Source organism: Prionailurus viverrinus, chromosome D1 (genome assembly GCF_022837055.1).
Source record: "Prionailurus viverrinus isolate Anna chromosome D1, UM_Priviv_1.0, whole genome shotgun sequence".
Lineage (NCBI taxonomy): Eukaryota > Metazoa > Chordata > Mammalia > Carnivora > Felidae > Prionailurus > Prionailurus viverrinus.
In genome coordinates, this window is record NC_062570.1 from 107,836,251 (window position 1) to 107,860,181 (window position 23,931).

At 58.1% G+C, this 23,931-nt stretch overlaps 1 protein-coding gene across 5 annotated transcripts; it reads right to left on the reverse strand.

The window, feature by feature from the left end:
- Positions 1-1,833: 1,833 nt before the first annotated feature.
- FRMD8 (FERM domain containing 8) lies at positions 1,834-23,630 on the reverse strand. Of its 5 annotated transcripts, XR_007156387.1 has the most exons (12): positions 23,476-23,611; positions 23,102-23,186; positions 21,507-21,674; positions 17,478-17,579; positions 17,067-17,125; positions 16,769-16,935; positions 14,539-14,763; positions 12,299-12,422; positions 11,218-11,361; positions 7,100-7,304; positions 3,198-3,668; positions 1,834-2,856 (listed from the first exon to the last, which is right to left on the reverse strand). XR_007156387.1 is itself a non-coding variant. In XM_047878591.1 (11 exons), the coding sequence occupies exons 2-11, from the start codon at positions 23,184-23,186 to the stop codon at positions 3,550-3,552; spliced, it is 1,398 nt and encodes a 465-aa protein (XP_047734547.1). In that variant the 5' UTR covers positions 23,476-23,630; the 3' UTR covers positions 1,834-3,549. The 5 variants fall into 5 exon arrangements, 4 of the variants coding, with proteins under 4 accessions (XP_047734547.1, XP_047734543.1, XP_047734544.1 ...); XM_047878591.1 differs by having other exon boundaries at positions 1,834-3,668; positions 23,476-23,630; XM_047878587.1 differs by having other exon boundaries at positions 1,834-3,668; positions 21,507-21,671.
- Between the last annotated feature and the right edge of the window lie 301 nt (positions 23,631-23,931).

A 23,931-nucleotide genomic window follows, 5' to 3' on the forward strand; every position in this document is an offset into this window, starting at 1 on the left:
GGACACACAGTGTAGGGTGGACAGCGTCTTCTCCTGCTGTCGTGCGCGGTGGCTACAGAGGGAGCACAAAGGCCCTTCTGTGAGGGCCAGCCCGCTGATGGCTGAAGCGGTATGTGGCTCCGGGGGGCGGAGGGGGGGGTGCACATTCTGAACTTAGGCCCGTGAACCAGCTGGAGAACTGGCGGTGGTCCTGGAAGGGGGTCTCCCAGTCAGCTTGAGCCTGCCCACGGACAGGCAGCCGCTGCTGCTCGCCAGGCCACCGGTGCAGGGTGTGGGACGAGGCCTGGTCAGAGACGGCAGAGGGGGCAAACGTGGCGGGCCCGGAGCACGAAGTGGTGCAGGGCTGTGGCGGGAGGGGCGGCACAGTAGGCAGAATAAGGTCCCTCCAAGATGTCTGTGTCCCGGTCCCCAGAGCCTGCGAGTGTTAGGTTATGTGGCAAAGAGGGGTGCCAGGTGCTAGTCAGCGGCTGTTGACAGGGAGATGAACCCGGATTGTCCACACTGGCTCGGTGTGATCACACGGGCCCCTAGACCTCGTGAGGGGAGAAGAGAGAGATGTGAGGACCCCACATGGAGGAAGGGGCCACCAGGCAAGGAGAGCAGGCTGCCTCTAGAAGCCGCAAAAGGAAAGGAAAACAGCCTCTCCCCGACAAGCCCCAGAAGCAACGAGGCCCTGTCGATACCTTGACCTTAGTCCAGTGAGACTCATTTCGGACTTCGGGCTACAGAACTGTGAGGTGATGAATGTGTGTGGTTTTCAGCCACTAAGGTTATGCCCGTTTGTTACAGCGGCCGCAGGAAACGAATACAGGTGGCGAGGGCTGACGGGCCCGGGAAAGAGGAAGGGGCTCCAGGTGGGCCGGGCTCCAGGCCGTTGGTACCCCCTCACCCACCAGAGTGGGGGTGTCCGCGCTGTCGGCAGGCCCTGGCCTCTCGGGTGGATCCTGTTCTCCCTGCCGGTGTCCAGACATGTGACTTGTAGAGACGAAAATAGCTAACACCCATCAAGTGCCTAGTCATCGCCAGACCCTCAAGCACCCCAACAACCCTATGAGACGGGTACTATTATCATGGCCTTCTTAAAGGGCAAGGAGTGGAGGCTCCAGGAAGTGCCCACAATCGTGCATCAGGCTGCCCTTGCCAGATGGCGGACCTCACGGAGGAAGGCAGGATAGGGGAGGGGCCCTAGTCCCAGGACCTCACAGCCACAGAGACACGTGACTTGCTCCTTCTGGCTCCCAACCCGCTCAAGTGTGAACTCCAAACCCCACACGGTGCTCACCCTCCAGGGCCAAAGCCTGTGGGCGCCCACGACAGGATCTATGGCAAACAAACCACTTCCTGGCAAGGCCTGGGGCACGAGGCATCCTCGGGGTGGGCACAAAAATCACCCCAAAAACGTCCTGGGTTCTCTGGCCTCTCGGCTAGGCACTGGTGTCCAGACTGTGCCCTCAGCCCCAACCCCAAGGTGTGAAGAGGAACGGGAGGGCAGGGGTCTGACAGGCCATGGCAGTATGGCTTAGGCCATGAGGGACAGGGGACAAAGGCCTGCCCACCATCGGTGCTTCGTTCCCCTGCCTCCCTGCAGACCTACCCCCTTGGTTCCCACCATGAACCACCAAATCCCTCCTGGACCTTCTTACCCTGGGAGTCCCTGCCCAGCCAGCGACACTGGAAAACCTCACTCTGGGTTCTCCATCGAATTCCACTCTGCAGCCCAGAGAGCTGCATACCTTGACACGTATTCAATAAAAAGCAAACATGCAGCCTATAATCAACTCGCAGGCTGTACTTAACACACTCCTGGTATTTCGTAACGTGAACCACCCAGAGTTTGCTGGAAATTCATTTATTATTAATGAGTCACATGATACAAAAGAATGAGAATATTCAAAGGGCACTTGGTGAAATACTGCTTTGTCCCAAAGGCCAGGCAGAAAAGGTCACGTCACAAGGGATGCTCAGAGAACAGCAGAGAGGCTGAACAATAAAAACAAGTAATGGGTCCACACCCGCCCCTCGCAGCCAGACCAGCAGATAAACATTCACCTGGGTCAAAACAGCGAGTGGGAAGAGATAACCAGATGGCTGCGTGCCGGGCAGGCCGGGCAGCCACTCAGGTCCAGTGATTCCAGGAGGGGAGATAAGATGTTCTCTGGCTGGGACATTCCAGAAGGCTCGGATACCTATTTATTATAACAAGCAACACAAGTCCCTACTGCTGGAGGCAAGCCCCCCTCAGAACATCTGGAGTGTGCACAAGTCACCAAAAGGAAGAGGAAGTGAGTGGGCTCCGCCCCTGGAGCCAAGTTCGCGTTTCCTCTGCCCAGGCTCTCCAGGGGAGGGGAGAACAAGGCCGAGCCCAGTGCTCTGCTGGGCCTGCCTCTTCCCCGCGGAAAGTCCCAGCAAGCGCCGTGAGAGCCATGGAGCCACCACGGAGGAGCCGAGGGGCTGGGAAGGCCCTCTGCTAGCCTGGCTCCTCTGGGAGAAGACAGGAACGTGAGGCAGGGGAAAAGCCACACCCAGTGCCACATCCAGCCTCCCTACAATGTCCCCGCAAAGATGAGACCAGCTCGCATGGGACATCCTCGCACACAGGCCACCCCAAAGGGTCACGCGGATGGACACCATGGCGCCATCTTGAAGGAAAGCCAGTAGCTCTGAGGTTGGCGGGAGCATTCTCCCAAGTTGCCCCCAGAGGCCACAGGCTTCGCAGAACTAAAGCAGATGAAAAAGGAGCAAAACCCAAACCTGAAGCCCAGGGTGGCTGGGAGCCTGTCCAAGTGTGAAGTGTGGGTCTGGCGGCGTGTTGGTCCACAGGACGGCCACCTCCCGGCACAGCGTTGTCACCAAAGGCTGGCAAAAAGGCATTTTCCTTCCGGTCAGAGGGTGTCCTGGCACAAGGGGCCTGAGTGAGGGGCACAGAATGCCCCCTGAGCCAGGCCCTGCCTGGCTCCCTCTAGTTTCATCCGGCAAGGGAGGGTATGGGTGAGGGGCCTCGCCTTCTCTGTTCCTCCTGTGGTTCAATGCACGAGGGCCCCTTCCTGCCCAAAGAGCCATGCCCAGACTGGCAGCAGGTTGTGGGGTGTGGGGGGGGGGTGCGGCAGAGGAATGCAGGGATGTGGTCACCAAAGTCCAGGGAAGAGACCAAAGACACACACTGGATCTACCGGTCCCGAACCCTATTCATCGGTCACCTGCCATCAGAGCCGCCACTGAGGACTTCAGAGCAGGGGACACTGTCCATCTCGAGAGGGGCACGAAGACAAGTCCCTGGCTGGGGGGAGGCGGCCAGAGCCTCCTCAAATGCTCCTGAGACGGCAGTGGGGCCGAGTCCAGGGAAAGTCCAAAAAAGACCCTGCAGGAGCCCCCGGCCAGCTCCGTGCAGCCTGCGTCCCATCCCAGGCACAGAAGCCACTTCCTCCCGCTCGAGGTGGCCCTCTTGCCCGACGCCAGAGCCGCAGCCTGGTCCCGCCCCTCGGGGAGAAGGGCCCTCGGCCAGGCCCCAGGGGGCCTCTGGGTGCCACCCCCTGCCTGGCACCGCTGCCCTCAGCCCTGCTCCAGGCTGTCAGCGGGCTGCACCACGGTGTAGCTCCCCTGGCCCATGGACAGCTGCCGGCTGAAGAAGGACGTGGTGCGCTTCGGTTTCACCCGCTTGATCTGCTGACCTATCAAGGAACAAGAGGACCGCGCTGAGGGAGGGCTTCCCGGGGTGGGCTGGTCCGCGCCCCCCCGGGAGCCTGGATTCTGGCACCAGGGCCTGGCTCCTTCCAGAGCCGGTGCAGACCCAGTCCCCCTCACCGCATCCACCAACTATCTGAGCCTCAGTCCCGGACCCCAACTCTTCTGCCCACGATGGGGAGGGCGGGGAATGCGGCCAGCCTTGCAAATCGGAGGCTGTTTCGGGTTTTCATTTGATGCTGGGCCAGCTGTGCTGTCTGAGGAGCTTTTGTTAAACCCAGTTCAAGAACAGACCAAAGAGGGGCCCCTGGGTGGCTCAGTCGGTTAACGTCCGACCTCAGCTCGGGTTGATCTCACGGTTCGTGAGTTCGAGCCCCGCATCGGGCTCTCTGCTGTCAGTGCGGACCCTGCTTCGGATCCTCTGTCCCCTCTCTGCCACTCCCCTGCTTGGGCTCTTGCTCTCTCTCTCTCTCCCTCTCTCTCTCTCTCAAAAATAAACAAAAAAAACAGACCAAAGAAACAAAACACCTACAACACAGACAACTGGTTTGAGGTGAACCTCGATAAGACAGAAAGAATTCTTACAAGTTAGAATTTCAGGCCAGGTGACCAAGGTCAACACCAACTGTCACAAGTCATGTTGATAATGCACCTTTGATGTGATGTGATAAAAATGGCACTTTTTTACCTCTGTGATCTCCCTCCCCAGCCCACAGCTCCTGCCTAATCACGAGGAAAACATCAGGCAAATTCCAATAACAAGGCATCCTACAATATCCCCAAAGAGTCATCCTCAAAACTGTCAAGGTCATCAAAAACAAGGGAAATCTGAGAAGCTACCACAGCCCAGAGGTGCCTACAGAGACACGAAGCTAAGTGTAGTATAGTGTCTTGGATGGGATCCTGCCACCTTGAAAAGGGACATTAGGTTAGAATGAAGGACTTTAGGGGCGCCTGGGTGGCTCAGTCGGTTGAGCGTCCGACTTCAGCTCAGGTCATGATCTCGCGGTTTGTGAGTTCGAGCCCCACGTCGGGCTCTGTGCTGACAGCTCAGAGCCTGGAGCCTGTTTCAGATTCTGTGTCTCCCTCTCTCTCTGACCCTCCCCTGTTCATGTTCTGTCTCTCTCTCTCTGTCAAAAATAAATAAATATTAAAAAAAAAAAAGAAAGGTTTTAATAATAATACTGTATCAGTATTGGCTCGTTAATCATTAACAAACATACCACATTAACATACCATGCTAACTAAAAAAAATCAAGCAACGAAAGAAAAATAGACAACAGAAATGAACAATAATCCAAGCACATAAAAATGGTCCAACTTCACCGATATTCAAATACCAACCCAAAAAGGTCTCTTTCAGTGGGACAGAGAGGGGATGGAAGCCTGTGCGCATTGTCTACTGGGAGGGGTGCAAGCGGGCATGCGGTCTGATACCGCAACGCCGTCTCTAGGAATTTGTTCCAAGGAATCGGTTTGGATTCTAAGCAAGGATTTAGCCACGGCTACATTGTTTGTAGTGGCTCACAACTGGAGATAACGGTCATGTCCCACACCAGGGAGCTGGGTGACAGTGCCTGCTGGCCATTCCAAGGAAGACTACAATGGGAGAAACAGTTACGTTATTGAAAAATTATTTTGCTGTTTCTGATTATAAAAGATTGGGGCGCCTGGGTGGCGCAGTCGGTTAAGCGTCCGACTTCAGCCAGGTCACGATCTCGCGGTCCGTGAGTTCGAGCCCCGCGTCGGGCTCTGGGCTGATGGCTCGGAGCCTGGAGCCTGTTTCCGATTCTGTGTCTCCCTCTCTCTCTGCCCCTCCCCCGTTCATGCTCTGTCTCTCTCTGTCCCAAAAATAAATAAACGTCGAAAAAAAAAAATTAAAAAAAAAAAAAAAAAGATGACGTGCTTGGGGCACCCGGGTGGCTCATCAGTTAAGTGTCCAACGTCGGCTCAGGTCATGATCTCACCATTTGTGAGTTCAAGCCCCGCGTCGGGTTCTGTGCTGACAGCTCGGAGCCTGGAGCCTGCTTCGGATTCTGCCTCTCCCTCTCTCTTTGCCCCTCCCCCACTCGTTCTCTGTTTCTCTCTCTCAAAAAAAAAAAATACCAATTTAAAAAAAATGACGTGCTTCTCGTAAAAAATGTAGGGGTGCCTGGGTGGCTCAGTCAATCAAGCGTCCGACTCTTGGTTTTGGCTCAGGTCACCATCTCACAGTTTGTGAGTTCAAGCCCCGCATTGGGCTCTGCACTGACAGTACAGAGCCTGCTTGGGATTCTCTCTCTCCCTTTCCCTCTGCCCCTCCTGTGCTTGCTCTGTCTCTCAAAAATAAATACACTTCAAAAAAGTTTTTAAAAAATGACGTGCCTGTCATAAAATATGTAAATACTGCAAAGACGCACAAAGAAAAAGCGAAAGTTACAACAATTCACCACCAGGGCTGGCACATCCCCCTCCTCCTGCACACGGATGCAGTCTTACGTGGGGCTGTCCTATTACCTGATTTCTATTACTTGGGTCTTATTTTGTGAACATCTTGCCAGTTATTAAAATTTTTTTAATGTTTAATTTTTGAGAGAGAGAGAGAGAGGCAGAATGTGAGCAGGGGAGGGGCAGAGAGAGAGAGAGGGAGACATAAACCGAAGCAGGCTCCAGGCTCTGAGCCGTCAGAGCCTGGGGCTCAAACCCACAAGTCGTAAGATCGTGACCTGAGCTGAAGTTGGATGCTCAACTGACTGAGCCACCCAGGCGCCCCGACATCTTGCCATTTAAACGCAGGTCTTTGTTACTGCGTTTAAAATCTTATTTTGGAATAAAACCAGATTTATCGAGAAGTTGCAAAGATAATCATACAAAGAGTTCCCGTTTGCCCTCATCTGGCTTCTCCTGAGGCTGGCATCCTCCGTCGCCGTCTCACATTTGCCAAAACTAAAACATAAACCCCAGTACGGTATGATGAACTGAACTACATACTTCGGGACTTCCCCAGTTTCCTTACAAACGTCCTCTGTCTGCTCCAGGGCCCGGACTGGGACATCACCCTGCACTCAGCCCTCTTTTTTACCAGCTGCCCTGATTCTACTGGATGTGGCTCCCTTGTTTCTGTCCCCACACCGAACTAACCGACGTCGGTCATTTCTAGTTTGTCACATCTGGACACTGCTGCAGGGAACATCTGTGGACGCAACAGTGACAGGGCCAGAAAAGGACTCTCCCGCCAGGGCCCCAGAGGCCCCCATTCCCAATCACAGAGCTCACAAGATGCGACCCTCACCCAGCTTCACTTTCTCCCGTTTAGGTCCCTGGCAACTGGACCCTACCTCGCTGTCCCCGGGGCCCTCCGTGGCGCGCATATGTGCATGTGCACGCGCGTGTCGTGTGTGCGTGTGCACGTCGTGTGTGTATGTGTGCGCATGCTCACCTTCCTCCACGTAGTCGATGGTGGAGAGATGCTGGAGGCGGCTGCACACCACGCTGCCCTGCCTCTGCAGCTGCGGGCGCTGAGCAGAAGATGGCAGGGAGCTGGCGGCCGAGGGCGGGCCGGACACAGACTCCTGGGGGGCGGTGAGCTCTGAAGTCTGGTTCAGCTCAATGCAGTACTCAATGAGGCCGCTCATAAGCTCAGCCTGGCGGGGAGAAAGGGGCCACCCTGAGGCCTGGGCGGTGAGCCATGGCCCAGGACACGGCCTTCCCATACTCTGCAGGGCGAGACGGGTAAGATGGATGGGCCCCTGCCTTCTGCTGGGGGAGGCCGAGGCGGAAACAAACGCCATTTACATAATAAAGGAAGGGGGGGTCAGGTGCTCTGTGGGCAGAGGGACAGGGGAGGCATCCACCTGGGGTGACTTCGGAGGTCAGTCCTGGAGGATGAGTAGGGGTCCCTGTCTCAGGTCTGGGAGGTGGGCTGGGCGAGAAAGAGCATTCTAGGCAGGAAGGCCGAGTGCCATGGGTGGCAGCAGTCAGGCCAGATGGGAAAGAAACTCAGCTGCGCGGAGACGATAAGGAAGGCAGGAAGAGGGCTCGGGCGGGGCGTCCTGGGTGGAAGGAATGGAGGGAGTTGTCTGAGAGAAGAACCTGCAGGCCCATGAGGAAGGCGGTGGTGGTCAGGTCACAGGGCTGAGGGTGGGGGACGCCCTCTGAGCACGTTCTTCAAAGGCGACACCTTCTCAACCAATTTTAAATATAACGCATGTTGACATAAAAGGTGAAGAGACCAGGTGTCAGTGAGCACAGTCCAGACACCACGTGATGGGGACACCAGGGGTCTGATGCGTCCACAGACAGCCAGCCGTCAGCGGGTGGAATCCCTCGGTTAGACAACATCCTCACCGAGCGCCTACCCCGTGCCAGGTCTACTATAGGCAGTGGGACACAGCAGGGACCGAGGAGGACCGAATGCCTGCCTCGTGCTCCCAAGAAGAGTACCCACAAGGGGTTGGGGGTCAGGGGCCAAGGGGATGGCCCCCCGCTGACAGAACAGCGGCCTGGCACCTGTGCCCGCACGGTGCAGCCAGAGGCCTCTCCGGAGCAACACAACCCGCCCTGGGAGGGGGGCAGGGCAGGAAACGCTGCCTGGGCCCAGAAGGAAAAGCCGGCATCCATTCTCCACGCCTGCCTCCTTTTCTCATGCAGAGATTGGCTGGTGAGTGGGAGGGCAGCCAGTGGGGACAGAGGATACGGGGCTGTAGGCACAACAGGGAAGCCCTCAAAGTTCCCTGGAACAAAACCTCAATCACAGCGTGATGCTTCTGAGGTCCAGGGAGCCTGCCATTAAAACGACCCCACATCTGACCAAATTAATATCCATTCAGGATAAAGCCTGGCAGACCAGTAACAGAAGGGACTATTAGCCTTCCTCGACCAGATGGGGGTGTCTGTGAAAAACCTGCAGCTAACACCATACGTATTTCGAGCAAGACCAAACATACTCCCGCCCAAGGTCAGGAGCAAGTCAGGATGTCTGCTCACACCTACCCAACACTGTACTGGAAGTCCAGGAGTGGAATCGGTCAAGACAAACAGAGGCACACACACTGGAGGGTCAGAATACAACCGCCCCTATTACACATGACATGACTGTCTATAGAGAAAACCGCAAAGAATCTGCAACAAAACTATTAAAACCAGCGAGTGAATTTAACAAAGTTGCAGGATATATGAATGTGTAGATAACACAATCAATTGTATTTCTTTTTGTTTTTTTCTTTTAGAGAAAGAGTGAGCACAGGAAAGGGGCAGAGGGAGAGAGAGAGGATCTTAAGCAGGCTCTAAGCTCAGCAGAGCCCGATGCGGGGCTCGATTCCACAACCCTGGGATCATGACCTAAACTGAAATCAAGGGTCAGACAGATGCTCAACCTAGGTACCCAGGTGCCTCCAAATCAACTGTACTTCTACATACCACAATGAACTGAAAATTGATATTTAAAGAGGGGATGTTTGCCTCTCCCTTTTTCTTCTTCCTGTTGTGGAGCATGTAGATGTGATGGCTGGAGCTGAAGCAGCCATCCTGGACCATGAGGTAAATTTAAGAGAAGAGAATATGCGTGGTGGAGAAAGAAAGTTAAAGGACTCTGAGTTCACAATAACAGATCTGGACTGCCTACCTATAATGTTACGTGACAGAAGGAGAAATTTTTTTATGTTCCAAAAAAACAAATAAATAAAAATAAATGAAAAAGTACCATCTAGGGTAGCACCAAGGAAAGAAAGAAAGAAAGAAAGAAAGAAAGAAAGAAAGAAAGAAAGAGAAAGAAAGAAAAAAAAAGACAACCTTAAGGATAAATATAATAAAAGATGTACAATATCTCTATGCTGACAACTATAAAATACTAGTGAAAAAAATCAAAGCCAAATAAAGGGAGACATAGAAATTATTGGCCTGGAAGATTTAGGATGTTAATTCTCTCCAAAATTGATCTACAGATTCAATAGAATCTTAATCTAAATCTCAGAAGACTTCTTTGGGGGGAGGAAGGGTTACAATCAACAAGCTTTTCCTGAAATTTATATGGAAATGGAAAGGAACTGGGATAGTCAAAAACAATTTTGGAAAAGAACAAAGTCCTAGAAATCATACTACCCGATTTCAAGTTTACTATTAAGTTTCAGTCATCAGTACGGTGGGATTATTAGTGAAAGGCAAACACATAGATCAAGGGCACAGAACAGACAATCCAGAAATAGACCCACACACACTTGGCCAACTGAATTTCAACAGAGACACAGGGCAATTCAATGAAGACAGGGTAGTCTTTTGAACAGATAATGCTGGAACAAAAACAAAAAAGAGAGAGAGAGAGAGAGAGAGAGAGAGAGAATGCTGATTTATACATCACACTCCATGTAAAAAATTAACTTGAAATGGAGGGACAGGGAGCGGCAGGCACACATCTGCGTGACGGCTGTGGACGGCTTGGCAGCGTCTCCTCAAGTGAGCGTGTGCTGACCTGGGGGCCCAGCCATGCCACTCCCAGGGGGACGCCCACGTATGCGCACAAAGCACACGCACGACAGTGATCACGACAGCGTTGCTGGCAACAGCCCCAAACGGGAAATCCAAGTGTCCATCAGCAATGGAGTGGGAAAGTCAAGGCTGGTGAACGTGGACGATGGGACATCGGAGAGCCTCTCCAAAAGATCAAGCCACTGCCGCCTGCAGGGGGGACAGAGCTCACAAACACACCACTGAGCAGAAGAAACCAGACAGAAGAGAACAAACTGAGGGAGCCTGTGCCAGAAGGGTTCAAAAACAGGCAGAAAGACTCGAGGGTGAAACAAGTCAGGATGGGGGCGCCCTTGCTGGGAGGAGGCTCGAGGGGTCTCCTGGGGTCCTGGTTCTTTTTCGCAATCTGAAAGGTGTTACGTGGGTTTATTTTCAGAAAACCCGTTGAGTCATACGCTTAGGATTTGGTAACTTTTCTCTACAGATGATACAGTAACATATTTACTTTGAAAAGGGGTCTAGCCTAGTGATGTAAAAATGACAGAATCATCAGCGGAAGTGGGGACAGTCGTGTATGCAAAGCCGTGAGAGGGAAGCCTTTGTGATGCTATAGGCCAGGGGTCAGAGGAGCCACTGCAGGGGACAGGAGTGGCCAAGAGCTCACGGTCAAGCTGAGCCGGGGACGGAGGACGGCCATCTGTGTACTGGGTGTGGCAAGGCAGAGCCCACTGGGCTCGCAGCAGGGAGGTGCAGGGATGAGGGCCGGGTGCACAGAGTGAAACAAAGGTGCCGAGGGGCCTTCGCCCCGCCACGCCCACTTCTCCTCTGAGAGCACCCAACTCCCAGGGGGCTTCGAGGACTGGAGCCAGTGCCGGCTGGTCGCACAGCCACAAGCCCAGCGTGGCATCTGCAAACCGGGCCTCTGACTCGCAAGAGTGGCTCTGGCCCAGCTGACGTCAGCTCCCCTGGTCCCCAGGCGCTCGGCAGCCCTCTCGCCTCCTTGTCAGCCAGCCCGGAGCCTCCAGTAGCCTGGGACCCCTTGAGCCCAGGCCACCCCACCCCGACCTCGCCCCCGGTGCAGGCAATGCCCACTACCTGCTTGGAGTAGATCTTGAGCAGCCTGTTGACCGGGGTGCCCTCGTTGTCCCCATCGAACTCTAGCCACAGGACAGACTCCTCCTCCTCGGGAGAGGTGTGGTCCCACGACAGCTCCTGGAAACGCAGGCCCAGGAGGACGTGCTGGCCAGCAGGAGACACAGAGCTTGGATTCTCGGAGCCGAGTCCATTCCCCCACTCCAGCCTGCTCACGTGACACCAGGAGGGGACGCCTGGCCAGGCTGTTTATCCCCAAGGCTGAGTCTAAATTCCTGTATGAGTTTCTCGGAGGAGTCCCCACTTTCATCAAACCCCCAAAGGCGGTTGTGGTCTGGGGAGGCTGAGAGCCCCTGACCCATGGCACTACTCACCAGCCGGTCAAGCCCCTGACAGTTGGGGCAGTCACGTGGGGGAAGGGGTGGGGGATAGGGGGCTTTTCCATGAGATCAGCTGGGTAGCGTCTCAGCAGGCTGAGCTGGGCTCTGGGCCCAGCATACTTGGGCACAGGTGCCCAGGAGGGGCTGGGGTCCCTCTCTGGGGGTAAGTCACCCAAAACTTTTCTGCTGGCTTAGGAGAGACTCTGGCCCAAGTGCAGAGAAACTGCCCCACAGGGCAGGATGCCGACACCACCATCTACGCAGGGAACCAACCGACAGCCTGTGCCAAATACAGGGGAAGAAGCCCGATTCTGGCAGCCGGAGAGGGCTTCTAGTCATGAGGCTTTTCTGGAAAACCAATAGCTAGTCTCCAGCCATTGGTCCGGCAGAGTGGCCAGGCCAGACCCCCTCCACCCAGAGGCTTTAATCCCAGCCCCAGCCTCCCCTTTCCCTAGCTGCCCTCCTGCCTAGCGTGCTGACAGAAAAGCTGACCTAGAGCAGACCCCAAGGAAGCTCCCAGGATGACACTGGAAGCCCCAGGGACCGTCCGAGGGGTAGGGAAGCCACACAGGCCATCCAGTCTGCCTCCGGGCCAACCACCAGCCCGCGAGAAGCAGGAAGGCCTGCGTGAGCACCCCGTGCCCTCTCCAGTGAGGCTCCCTGCTCCCCCAACCCAGGTCCCACCCTGGAGAAGCTGGAGGTACCTTCTCCCTGCTGTCGATGACATGCACGCCCTCCAGACTGATGGCCACCACCACCGGCTTTCGTCCGCCCCGGTGCAAAAAGCCCTGGGCCGGCTTGTCAACCTCACCATGGAAGAAGGCACACCTGGGAAGGGGAACTGCCATTAGCCGGTCACCTCCCGCACCAGGAACAGACCGTCCGGGGTCACCCTCCTCAATGCTCTGGCCAGGCCCTGCCCTGGGCATATGAGAAGTTTAAGCCATTTTGGTGACCGACGGTTAAATGGAAACCTGCCCCTGGGGAGGGAGAAACAGAGAGGGGGTGGGAGGGAGGCTTCCTGGGGGTGGTGGCATCTGCACTGGCCATGCAGGACAGGAGGGCTTGAACAGACAGGGGGAGGAGAGGAGCATCACAGAGAAGGGCAGGCACCTCAGACGGAGAGAAGAGTGTGAACCTGGGGGTGGGACAGAGGAGGCTACGTCCGGGGAACCGCCAGGAGGGGATGGGGCTGAGGCTGCTGGCAGCTGCCAGGCCGTATCAGGTTGGGAGAACTCCGCCGCCCACAGTCTGTCAGGCCAAGACCCTTCAGCGGCAGTGGGGTCAAGTTGCACCTGCTCGGGGCCATGAGGGGACAGGGGCCACTCAGGGAGGCTTCAGGGCTTGACACGGGGAAGGGGAAAAGGTATAGTGGCCTTGGCACACCAACTCACTGAGCCGCCACCCTCTCCCCCTGCCCCGCCACGTCCTTCCCTCTCCTACATCTGCCTGGCCTGCCGCCCCCTCGCACCAGGCGAAGCCGGAGCCCTTGCTGAGTCCCACTCTCTGTGACAGCCTGCACCCTCGCTCCGGGACTGGCCCGGAGACAAGCACGTGCTCCTCCGGGTCCTGAGAGCAGCCTCGCTCCTGTCCCTGCTCCTGGAAGACTTCTACAGGTTCAGCGGATGGCTGGGACTCCTACCTCACTGAGGACACGGAAGCCACCAGAAGCAGCCACTTGGCTGCCCTCATCTCAGTTTCTCACCCTCTGTCGGATCAGCCTGATCTGTACACACACATTCGCTCACCATAAAAATTAAAAGCCTCTGCCCCCGCATCCACCCATAAAGGCTGCATCTCTGGACTCCACTGCACAGCACCGACCCCTAAGGGGCCAGCCACACCGCTGTCTCCTGTCTCTTCTCACTCTCCTCCACCCGCTGCCACCCCACGATGCTGAAACCAAGGTCAACCAGCAGCCACCCAGGGCACGTTGAATTCGACCCGGAAGCGGTAGCGTGCGACGCTTGGTCACTTCCTCCTCCCTGACACTTCCCTCTGCCTGGCTCGTAGAGACCCACCCGCCCGCCTCGCCGTCCCGGGGCCTCCTTGCGCCTGTCCACTCGCACCTCCTTGGCCATGTCTTCAGGCTCCAGGTTTCAAACCGCCCAGATGCTGATGCTCACCAATGACCACCCGACTCTAGACTCAGAAACCTAACTGCCCGCCCGGAATCGCCAGCTGGGTATCTAGCGAGCATCTCAAAATCAACACGTCCAAATCCAAACCCCCAAACCTTTCCCAACCCGCTCCGTGGCACGGTCCCATCTCGGCTGATGACACCATCGCTCGTGTGCTCACGCCAGACACCTGGAGTTCTGCCTCCTCGCCTTCATCTGTCCCACTGTCCGTCTGTCTAGCAAATCCTGTCGACCGTACCCTCAAACACCCCGGCATCTGACCGCGTCTCACCTCCCGCGTTATTGCCACCCGGCCTGAGCCGTATCTCCCCTTCGGGGCACGGCCACACTGTCCTCGCCGGTCACCCGGCTGCCGCCCGTGCCACCTGAGGTCTCTACTTCTGCTGCTGTCTGACTTCCCACCGGCAAGGCAGCCTCACCAGGCAGGGCCCGCGTCTCTCTGCTCACCGAGGTATCGCCGGTGCCTCGATCGCTGGCACGCAGCAGGTACCCGAGAGCCACCGACCACTGTTGGTGGCGTGAGAGAACTGGCCACGCGCAAGGTCCGCGGGCCCAGCGGCCAGGTGACCGTGGCGGGTGGAAGGAGGGTTGCCGCCCGGCCTGGGACAGGTGCAAGGGGAGGACAGGGGTCCGGCTCGGTCCCCGTGGGGCCCGAGACACACCCCACGTGAGGACAGAGCTCAGCGGGCGCAGAGGTGGGCACCCTGGCAGGCCGTGCAGACTGTTGGGCTGTCAGGGGAGGGGACAGCAGAGGCCCCGTGGCCGTGGCTGCCCGGGACGATGACAGCCAGGGGGTCGCTCACCCGTAAAAGGGCAGCTCGTGGCTCTTGAGGAGGTAGGCACGGTAGTGGGTGCTGAGGGAGGTCCCGCGCCCGCTGTCACCGCCGGCCGCTTCCTTCACCTTGCAGTAGGCGTTCAGCAGGCCCTGCTCCCCCAGCCCCGCCTTGGTCCCGCGGCCCCGGAGGGCAGCAAAGAGCCCGTGGCCCCGCTTGCAGAGGTGGGCGGGGAGGAAGGAGTCCAGCTTCTCCCTGCGGAGGAAGGAAGTGGGGGGCTTGGTGGGAGGCGGGGCTCCAGGGCGGGTGCCCGGCCAGAGGTGCCGAGGTCCTCAGGGTGCGGCGCGCTCACGGGCAGGGGCAGGCGAGGCCCCGGACGAGGACCGCCAGAGAGCCCACTGCCGCGAGCCCAGCGGCAAGCCTGGCCGGTGACAGGCCTGGAGGACAGTCTGGGACACCAAAGGGGGAGCCGAGACCAGGCCCGCCGCACAGCCAGCCTGTGGCTGGAGGGTTTCAGCGCAGCGTCTGTGTCACTGAGTCACGAAGGTTTGGATTTCCGAGCTAGTGGAACTTTTACAACCAAAAACCAGGACAGCCAGTGACCTACATATACCTCTCCACGGATTTTCTGCCAAAGAGGGACATAAAAAAAAAAAAAACACGTCAACCCACAATCCGTCAACACAGGTCCAAGAAGAAAAGCTCGCAACCATAAAGAACCTCGGCATAACCGCACTGCTCCCGCGTCAGGCAGCGCTCTGACCGTGCGGGCTGCGTGCCAGCTGCTCCCAGCTGGGGGCAGCCGGAGGTGTGTCCTCGGGCAGCGAGGACCTTCTCAGAGGCCCAGCTTCCCCAGGGATAAAACGAGGACACCAACCGCTGGTTGCACGGAAAGGCGCCAGCAGGTGCCTGGCACCTAAAAAGTACCGCTGAGGTTGCCATTTTCACCACAGAAGGGAGGGGTCTCTCCTGGGGCTTCTGGACGACCAAACACCCGCCGTCAGCGGGAAGGCTGAGGTGAGGAAGGAGCTCGCGCCGGCCTGGTGGCCAACAGCGGGGCAGTGTGAGAAGGGGTGTCCAGGGGGCCGTCACCCTTTTCGGGGCTGCTGTGGGCGCTTTCGTTGCTCGTGCTCCCGTATCCCATCTTCCAGCGACAACTCTCGCCTGTCATCTGGAAATCCCGCCTTCCCCACACCCGTCGTTGGGGCCTGGGCAGGCTCAGGGCAGGCCCATCAGCGCTCTGGCCACCGTGTCTCCTTTGGTCGGACCTGAGGCTCAGCCAAGGGAAGGGGACGTCAGAGTGAGTCTGAGGACTCTTGTGGGTCAGGGAAGAGGCCTCTCCCAATACACAACTGGCCTGCCTGAGTGTGAGCTGGCCCAGAGGACACGGGGCCGGGCCAGGAGTATGAGGACAGGCGTCTGGGGATCTAACCGGAGCCTCTGCACCTCTGGATCCATCCAGAGCTGACAAAGTCCCTCAAGTACAAACACTTTGGGTTGCGTAAAGCAGCAGACACTCCCGAGGGGCAGGATCCCTACGGCCACCAGCCCCAGCCAGCTCCATGGGGAGCCCTCCGGCTCGACTGAGCCAGGTGGTCGCCGTGGGGCCCCAGCTCTTGGTCACCTGGCACAGGGCCCTGTCTCTGCACATCCTCTCCCCCGACACGCCGCCCACTACAGTGCTGGGGTGGGAGGAGTCTGGGGTCTAGGAGCAGGCTGTGCCGAAAGTTCATCTCCACTGGAATTACCTCTAAACCTCAGGACCATTGTCCGTGGAGGTCAGAGTCCGGCCTGGTGTGCTTCCGGGGCACACTCACTGTCACAGCAGAGAGCATTGCTTCTTGGGAGGGAGTGGGAAGCCCAGAGCCCGCAGGCTGGAGTGCCCGGGGAACGGGACCTCGTCCCTGGAGTACGGAACTAAGCTGGACGGTCATTGGTGATGGGGGTCAGTCCCCGGAAGAACCAGCTCACCTCCCTCCTGACCTCAGATGGAGGCTCCACCCTCATGCACACCTGGGGGCTCCTCTCACAGGTGTCACTTCACCCAAAGCTCCCACTTCTCAGGCCCTTCAGCCCAGAGCAGACGAGGAAAAGGAGGCTCAGAGAGGTGGGGTGAGTTGCCCAAGGTCACACGGCGTCGGGGCCAGCCCCAGGGGGCCTACGCCTCCCGACTCCAGATCTTGTCAGGTCACCTGCAAGCAAGGCTCCAGGACAACCCTCCCCACCCCGTGCCCCCGCCCCAGGTCCCACTGGCCCTCACCTCACGGCACAGGCAGTGGGCTGGCCAGGCTGGTAGGGCCCGAGCTGCACGCGGCACACCAGGGCGCCCAGGGCCTCGCAGTCCTCCACGTCACATGGGTACCGTGCGGCCAGCACGTTGCCTTTGGCCTCCTCATAGAGCAGCCGCAGGACCTCCTCGTCGTGGATCTGTGGGCCGGTGCGGGACGGAGGGGCTGCTCAGCTGGGGTGGCACACCAGTGTCCAGGGGTCTGCGGACAAGGGGAGGCCGGACACAGGGCCCCAGGGACGGGGGCACCGCCTGGCGCTCACCGCCTCACCTGGAGCTCCCGCCGCTTTGGGAAAAACACGTTCCTTCGGAACTGCAGGGAAGGCTCATCTGGGGAGAGAGGCTGGGGTCACCGCCCGGCTCCCCGGCTCGGCCCGGCCCTCTCCCCTGACAGGCCTAGTGCCCCCCTCACCCACCACGACTGACAAAGCCGGAGGGCTGTCCAGAGACTGGGGGGCTGGCTTGTCTCAGTGCACTTGCTGACCCCCGGGGCCACCCCCCTCCTGGGTTCCCCTCAAGGATCCTGCAAAAGCTGGTTAGTGAGGCCCAAAGGCCCAAGGGGCTGCCCTCCCTGGCCCCTGGCACAGTCTGCCCCCCACCCCTCCACACCAAGGATCTTCCCCTGGAAGGAGTGGCCGAGGGTGCCTGGGAGAGATGCGGGCCAGCGGGCGGCGGCACTGACCCATGGCCACATCGTCATCGGGGGCGTCGGTAAAACGCAGCAGCAGTTCCGGCCACTGGCGGCCCAGCTTGTAGGGCTGGTGCTTGGGCTTCAGCTGCACCTCTGCGGGACGAGAGGGGAAGCGGCCGTGAGTGTGGCCTCTGGCCAGTACGACTGCCACCCGCGAACGAAGGCGACGACGATGGCCGTCGTGGCCGGTATTAACTGAGCAGGTACAAGCACCCCGAACCATTTCGAGTGGTTTACGTGCATCTGCTCTGTAAGAACGCTATGCTCGTTTCACTCAGGCAGAGAAATGAGGCACAGAGAGGTTAAGTCACTTGTCCAAAGTCACACAACAGGTGAGAGAGGGTCAGGCTCTAGGCAGCACCAGCCTCTGACTGTTCCCTCCAGCACGAGAGGCGGTGGCCGACAGAAAGAGCCGGGGATGGTGGTACAGGAGAACCCAGCACTGCCATCAGGAAGCAGAGCCCAAAGCTGATAACTGGGACCCACAGACCCAAGAGGCTGTCTTCTCTTGCCCCTGGCAGAGCCTGGGCTTCCTCCTCTCCAGGCCTCACCTCCAGCATCCTCCCCAGGAACTCTGGCTGACCTTTATTCCATGCCATCCAGCTTGCCCACCTCATTTCCTCCTCACTCCTTCTCCCGCTCTGCTCCTGCCATACCGGCCTTCTTCAATAGCTTGAATCTCCCCAGCATGTCGGTGCCTCAGGGCCTTTGTACGCGCTGTCCCTCCAGCCTCAGGCATCCCCCCACACCGCCCCCCACATGACCGGCTGGCTTGGGTCTCAGTTCAAGCGTGTCCTTCCCCAGACCCTTCACTGAGGCAGCTCCCCTCATCAACTTCCTCCGTGCCAACTACACCCTCATGTGGTTGCCTTTACGGCGTTTACCACTATCTGATGTCACCTCCCTGCCTATGCTCCACTAGCTGCTGAGTCCTCGGGTCACCCGGGCAAGAGTGGCTCTATCCCATTCACTGCTTTACCGCTGGCCCACCGCAGGCCCTCACATGGGTGGACAGAATGGCCAAATGCGTCTCTCGTGGCCCCTTGACTCTGGGCAGCCAGCTGGCCCCAGGGCTCGACACCCCGCGCCAGGAATAAGAAAGCACTTTCACCTTACACGTCAGTGACCACAGCCTTTGAGAAGTCAGAGGCCACTTCCAAGCCATCAGATGAATGAGGATGGCTGCTGGAGGTAGGGGAGTGGGGAAGTGGCAATATCCATGCCATCAACTAGCTACTCCTGCCTTCTGACCCTGCTTCTGACCCCTATCTCCTCCCTCATCCCCCACCAGGGGGCTGGGCACCTTATCCTGTCAGCATGAAGCCAAGGGTCTTTATCTCTGTTCTTTGGGCTTACATCTGATCCCCGATCTTTTTTTTTTGGGGGGGGGGAGGGCGCAAGTAAGCAAGGGGCAGAGAGGGGAGAGAGAGAGAAGCTGGGTTCACCCAAAGCGGGGCTTGTATTCTCCCGAAGTGGGGCTCGAGCTCACCCGGAGTGGGACTTAAACTCACGAACTGTGAGATCACCACCTGAGCCAAAGTCAGTTGCTTAACCAACTGAGCCACCCAGGCGCCCCCATCTGGTCCCTGATCTTGGCTACAAAACAGTAGCCAAATCCCCCCAAACTGGTCTCCCTCCTGCTTGCAGCGTCTCCCATCCACCCCTGCATTCAGCTTCCTCACACCCCTTTCTCCTCCAATGTTTCTCAGATATTCAGATTTCCCAGTGGTTCCTTGTCCCTCATTTCCAATCTAGATCCTTGCCCACACCCATCTGCCGCCGCCTCTGCCACACCCAGTGGCAGCGCCCTCTCCCCTCCAAGAAAGGCTCCGTCTTCAACCCTACCCACCCGGCCACTCAGCTTCCACATGCTTTGCACCGGGATGCTCAGAGGATGCCAGAGCCAGAGGGTACGGAGACCATCCACTGAACAGGTGGGAAACTGAAGTCCAAAGAAAGACAGTGCCTGCCCAAGGCCACCAAGAGTTAGTGGCAACCAGGACCACAGCTCCTGCACCACACTTCAGACTGCGAGTTCCCCCAGGGCAGGGACACCTTTATTCCTGCTTCCCACTGTGTCCCCGGCATTTAGATCACTGGCCGCCACAGGGGTGCTGGGAGGCGGCTCTGGACCTACCTGTGAGGTGACCAAGGTAACTGACTAGCTGGGACCTCTGGACACACTGAGAGGGAGAGTGGACCAGGGGCAATGGTGCCCTTCCTTCTGTCTACAGCCCAGCCCTGATCTCGAGCTCCAGCAGCTCAGGGGACTCCCGTGATCAGAGCAGGACTACACTGACCCTGCGGTCCCACACACTTTCAGACAGGACCTTCCTGTCTGGAGGCTTTCACTCGAATGAGACTGATGGTCCCTGGAGCCTGTTCCATGCAGAGTGACAAGGGCACTGAGAAGGACAAACATTCCCCAAACATCCAGCTTGAGGGGTGGCTCCAGCCCACAGCACCCCTCCCCCCTTACAGCCCTGGGGCATTTGTCATAGCTTAACCCACTCTGGGGTTGGGGGGCAGCCAAGGGTTCCGAGGGGCCTGAGTCAAAGAAGAAATGGCCTTTCAGCCTTCCCGAACCCAGCCAGGGAACCAAGTGGGCACTGACTTCATGCTGGGGCCTCTAGCCACCCTCCTCCTGGACAGGGTGGTGCCCCAGGGTGACCCGGGCCGGCCACACAGGCAGCCCATTCATGTTCTTGCGGGGGGGGGGGGGGGGGGGGGGACAGGAATGTGAAGAGGAGGGAGCGGGGGCGGAGGAAGTAGGAGGAGCTGCCCAGCTGCAGGGACAGACAGAGCCTGAGGCGGGGCAGGGGCCAGCCGAAACCCTTGAAACAGACACCACCAGCTTCCCAAAGATACAAACCAAGGGGCTCGCAGTTTCGACCCACACCCGGAGGGTGGAAAAGGGGTAGGCTGAGCTGGATGGGGAATGGGTGGAGGAGACCTGCCAGCAGGAAGAGGGTGGGCGAGAGTAGCAGCTGGACAGGAAGCTCCAACGGGGCAGGGTGGGGGGTTGGACACAGGACATGGACAGGATGGAGAATCACAGGATGGGCACTCCGTCTCCCACTGGTCACTAGAGATTCTCCCTCTGGGGCAGAGGCACAAATCCCACTGGCCTGGCAAAGAGGTAACCACTAGGGGCCCTGGGGGACACATCACCCCCTTCTTGCCCGTTCCTCTACAAGAAAGGAGAATATTTAAGCTCAGCAGACATGCCTGGCCCTGGAACCTGTTGGGGCACCCTCTCCTTTGGCCTTCTTCCTGTGCGAGCCAGCAGGCCAGGGACCCTATTCAGAGGCCTCAGGGACACCCCCACCCCCCATCCCGCCCCCAGGCCTGAGGATGTGGAGAGCTACCGCCTCCCCGCCTTGGGATCTCAGCCTGAAAGGACAGGACACAGGTGGTCATGGACCAGAAACCAAGCAGGGCTGGACGCCCCGTGCAGAAAAGTCAAGTTCCCACTCGTCCTGTTCACCCCACCCTCGGGGGTGGCCGCTCCTTGGCCCACCTTCCTCCCTGCCCCCAACGAGGAGGTTGCAGTTCAGAGGCTGGCTGAGGAGGCCCTGTCCAGGCTTCCATTCTGATCTGGGTCCTACCAGTCACTGAACCCACCACTCCAAACCTCACCTTCTTCATCTGTAAGACAGGGCTGGGCCGTTAGGGTGAGGAGAGATTCTGCTCAAGAAATGCCAGCTCAGGTTGTGGCATGGACCACATGCTCAGTGAATGCAGATCCCTTCCATCCCTGTCCCCCAGTCCTGATCCTCTTCATGCCCCAGGTCCAGCACCAGTGAGGCTGAGGGGCAGGCTTGACCCCTCTCTGCCACCAGCAGAGAGAGAGTGGGGGCAGAGGATCCAGGTGTCCTAAAAGCGGTGGACAGCTCCAGGACATACAGAAGTCCCACTTTCTCCCGATGTCTGTGGCCAGAGGTTCCGGAAGCTGTCCCCTCCCTACTGGTCATTGCCCCTCCAACCCTCCGGCCTGGGCTTCTGACTGCCAAGCCTTACCCAGCAGAGGGGAGACAAGCCAGAGTGCAAAGACATCCAGGGCGATGTCTGGGAGCTGCAGGACCTCACGGACAGCCCGGTGCAGCTCGTGGGCATTAAGTGAGGGCAGGTTCTCCACGGCCAGGGGCACCACTGTGTCATCCGCCAGGTACACCAGCACGTCAGCTGCTGCAACAACAGAAACTGGGCAGGGTCAGCTGGGCCTGCTACGTAGGCAGAGGCATGCTGACCAGGAACCCTCTACCCCCCTCCACTGGGGCAAGAGCCCCCCTCCCCTGCTGCCCCAATCCCTTAGAATGCCTCCATACTCTAGAGGCAGAGCCCCAGCATCTTCAAAAGACCCTGTGACGAGTGGGGTTAAGGCTTATTGAGACCCTCAAACCACCCAGAAACACAGCAACTCTGGCGCAGCCCTAACTCCCCACCCTAGCTCCCTAGGCTTCTTCCTTGATGGAGAACATTCCACAGGTGAGAACCGAGGCAGAGACAGGCCAAACCCGTCCTGAGATTATAGGAGTTAGTGTATCAGGCTTCGAGGCAGGAGAGTTGGCGACTGGCTATTATCCTCAAGCAAGTCTGTCTCAAGCTGTCTCTCTCTGGCCCCAGCTAAGATAGAACAGGGGACTCCTAAGGCCACCCCAGGGTAAAGCAAGTTCCAGGGTTCAGCTTCCGTAGGATTCTCCAAGCCTCAGGACTCAATACCATGGCCTTCCAGGACAGTCTAACTAGGCCAGGAGAAATATAACCTAAAAAGCTGAGTGTTCACTTGTGTCAGCTTTGTAGGATTCTTATTTGGAGTCTGGTGCCGAAGGGAGACCCTCAGAAGAGCAGCCAGATTCAAATCCCCATCCCTGGAACTGCAGGTACAGTGAAGGACCCCTGAGCTCGGAGGCCCAAATACCTGGGTTCCAGTCCAGCCGGGGTCCTGGCTGGTGGGCTGATTCCAGCAAGTGTGAATGTGACTTGCTTCATTAAAGCAGGGCTAATCCCCGTCTCTCAAAGACAAGCTGTGAATCCAATGGGGTAAAGCCTATGAAAGGCAAAGGCATAGTTTATCATCAACACACATGAACGTGCGTTTTGGATCTCCAGTCTGTTCTGCCTCTAACAGCTACTTTCTTGACAGACCATAAAATAATCTCCAGGAGGCTGTGATTCAGACTCACTTTTCAGGTAGGGAAAACAGAGTCAATGCAGGCTCCAGTACCCACTGACTTAACCTCTCTAGGGCCCAATTTCCTTCCTTATAAAATGAAGATAATGATGCCTGCTTTCACCCTGCTGTTTGTGAGAAAGAAATCAAAGAAAGTCAAGGTGGCACTTTCATTCATGAGGTTTCATTTCAATTCCACAGCTATGTAAGATATGTTCATTTTACAAATGAAGAAAGGGAAGTTCAAGAACAGTACCCAACTTGGCCAACAGCCTAGTGACAGAGCCCACGTCCTCTGTCTTCTGTCACTTTTCACACGGCCACAGACCTTATTTGTTAATTACTATACTAACAAATGAAAGAGATGACAAGCCAGGGACACTTCCCCAGGGCTGAGACACAAACTGGGTATGGAGATTAGGTGAGGGGGGCAGGGACCCACCTCGGGCTCCCACGGAGGACACGCTGCTTCGATGGGACCGCTCAGCGGGGCCCGGTTGCCCAGCATTGCCTTCTGTCCCGTCCATCTACACAAGGAAAGAGAAAGAACGGCCGCTGGGGGGAGGGAGTGTCCAGGGATGAGGGGATTGGGGAGCCCCTCAAACTCTCACTGAGGAAGGCTGGAGTCCCGGGCTGATCTGCGAAAGTGAACAGCGTTGGCTGGGGGCACCGGTGTGCAGACCAGCGGGTCTTCAGCCAACTCAAGCTCGAGGCTGGTGGTCAGGTGCGGGGTCGACTCGCCGGGATGCCCCGGGCAGGGCACGGCGCCTTCCCATCCGCGGTGAGGACCCGCGCAGGGCGTCGTCGCGCTCTCACCTCGCAGGGAGTCAGTGCCCGCCGCTTCAGCCCAGGGTCCTGGTCTAACTCCGACCCCTCCGGTCCGACTCCAGCTCCGAAACCGGGTAAGACTCTGGCACCCGCTCGGGGTCCGGCTACCGGGGCGAGGACGCGGAAGCTGGGGCGGAGGAAGCGCGACGCGCACGGCCCCGCCTCCCAACCCGCAGGAACCAATGGGAGCCCGGGGCTGCGGCGCACGCGCCCTGCCTGGCGCCGGCGCGCTCTCGCCTCGCACGGGCCCGCGGAAACCTGGACCTCGCGTGTTTGGTTACGCCCCTGGTCCCCAGGCGGCCGGGCCGCGAAACATCCCCGCCACCAACACGGTGACCGAGGGCAGCGCCCCCCCCCCCCCTCCACCGGCCTGCCCGCTGGCCTGTAACAAGGTGTGGCGAAGGTTCAAGGAAATCAGGAATGGTGACCGAGCTATGGGCAATC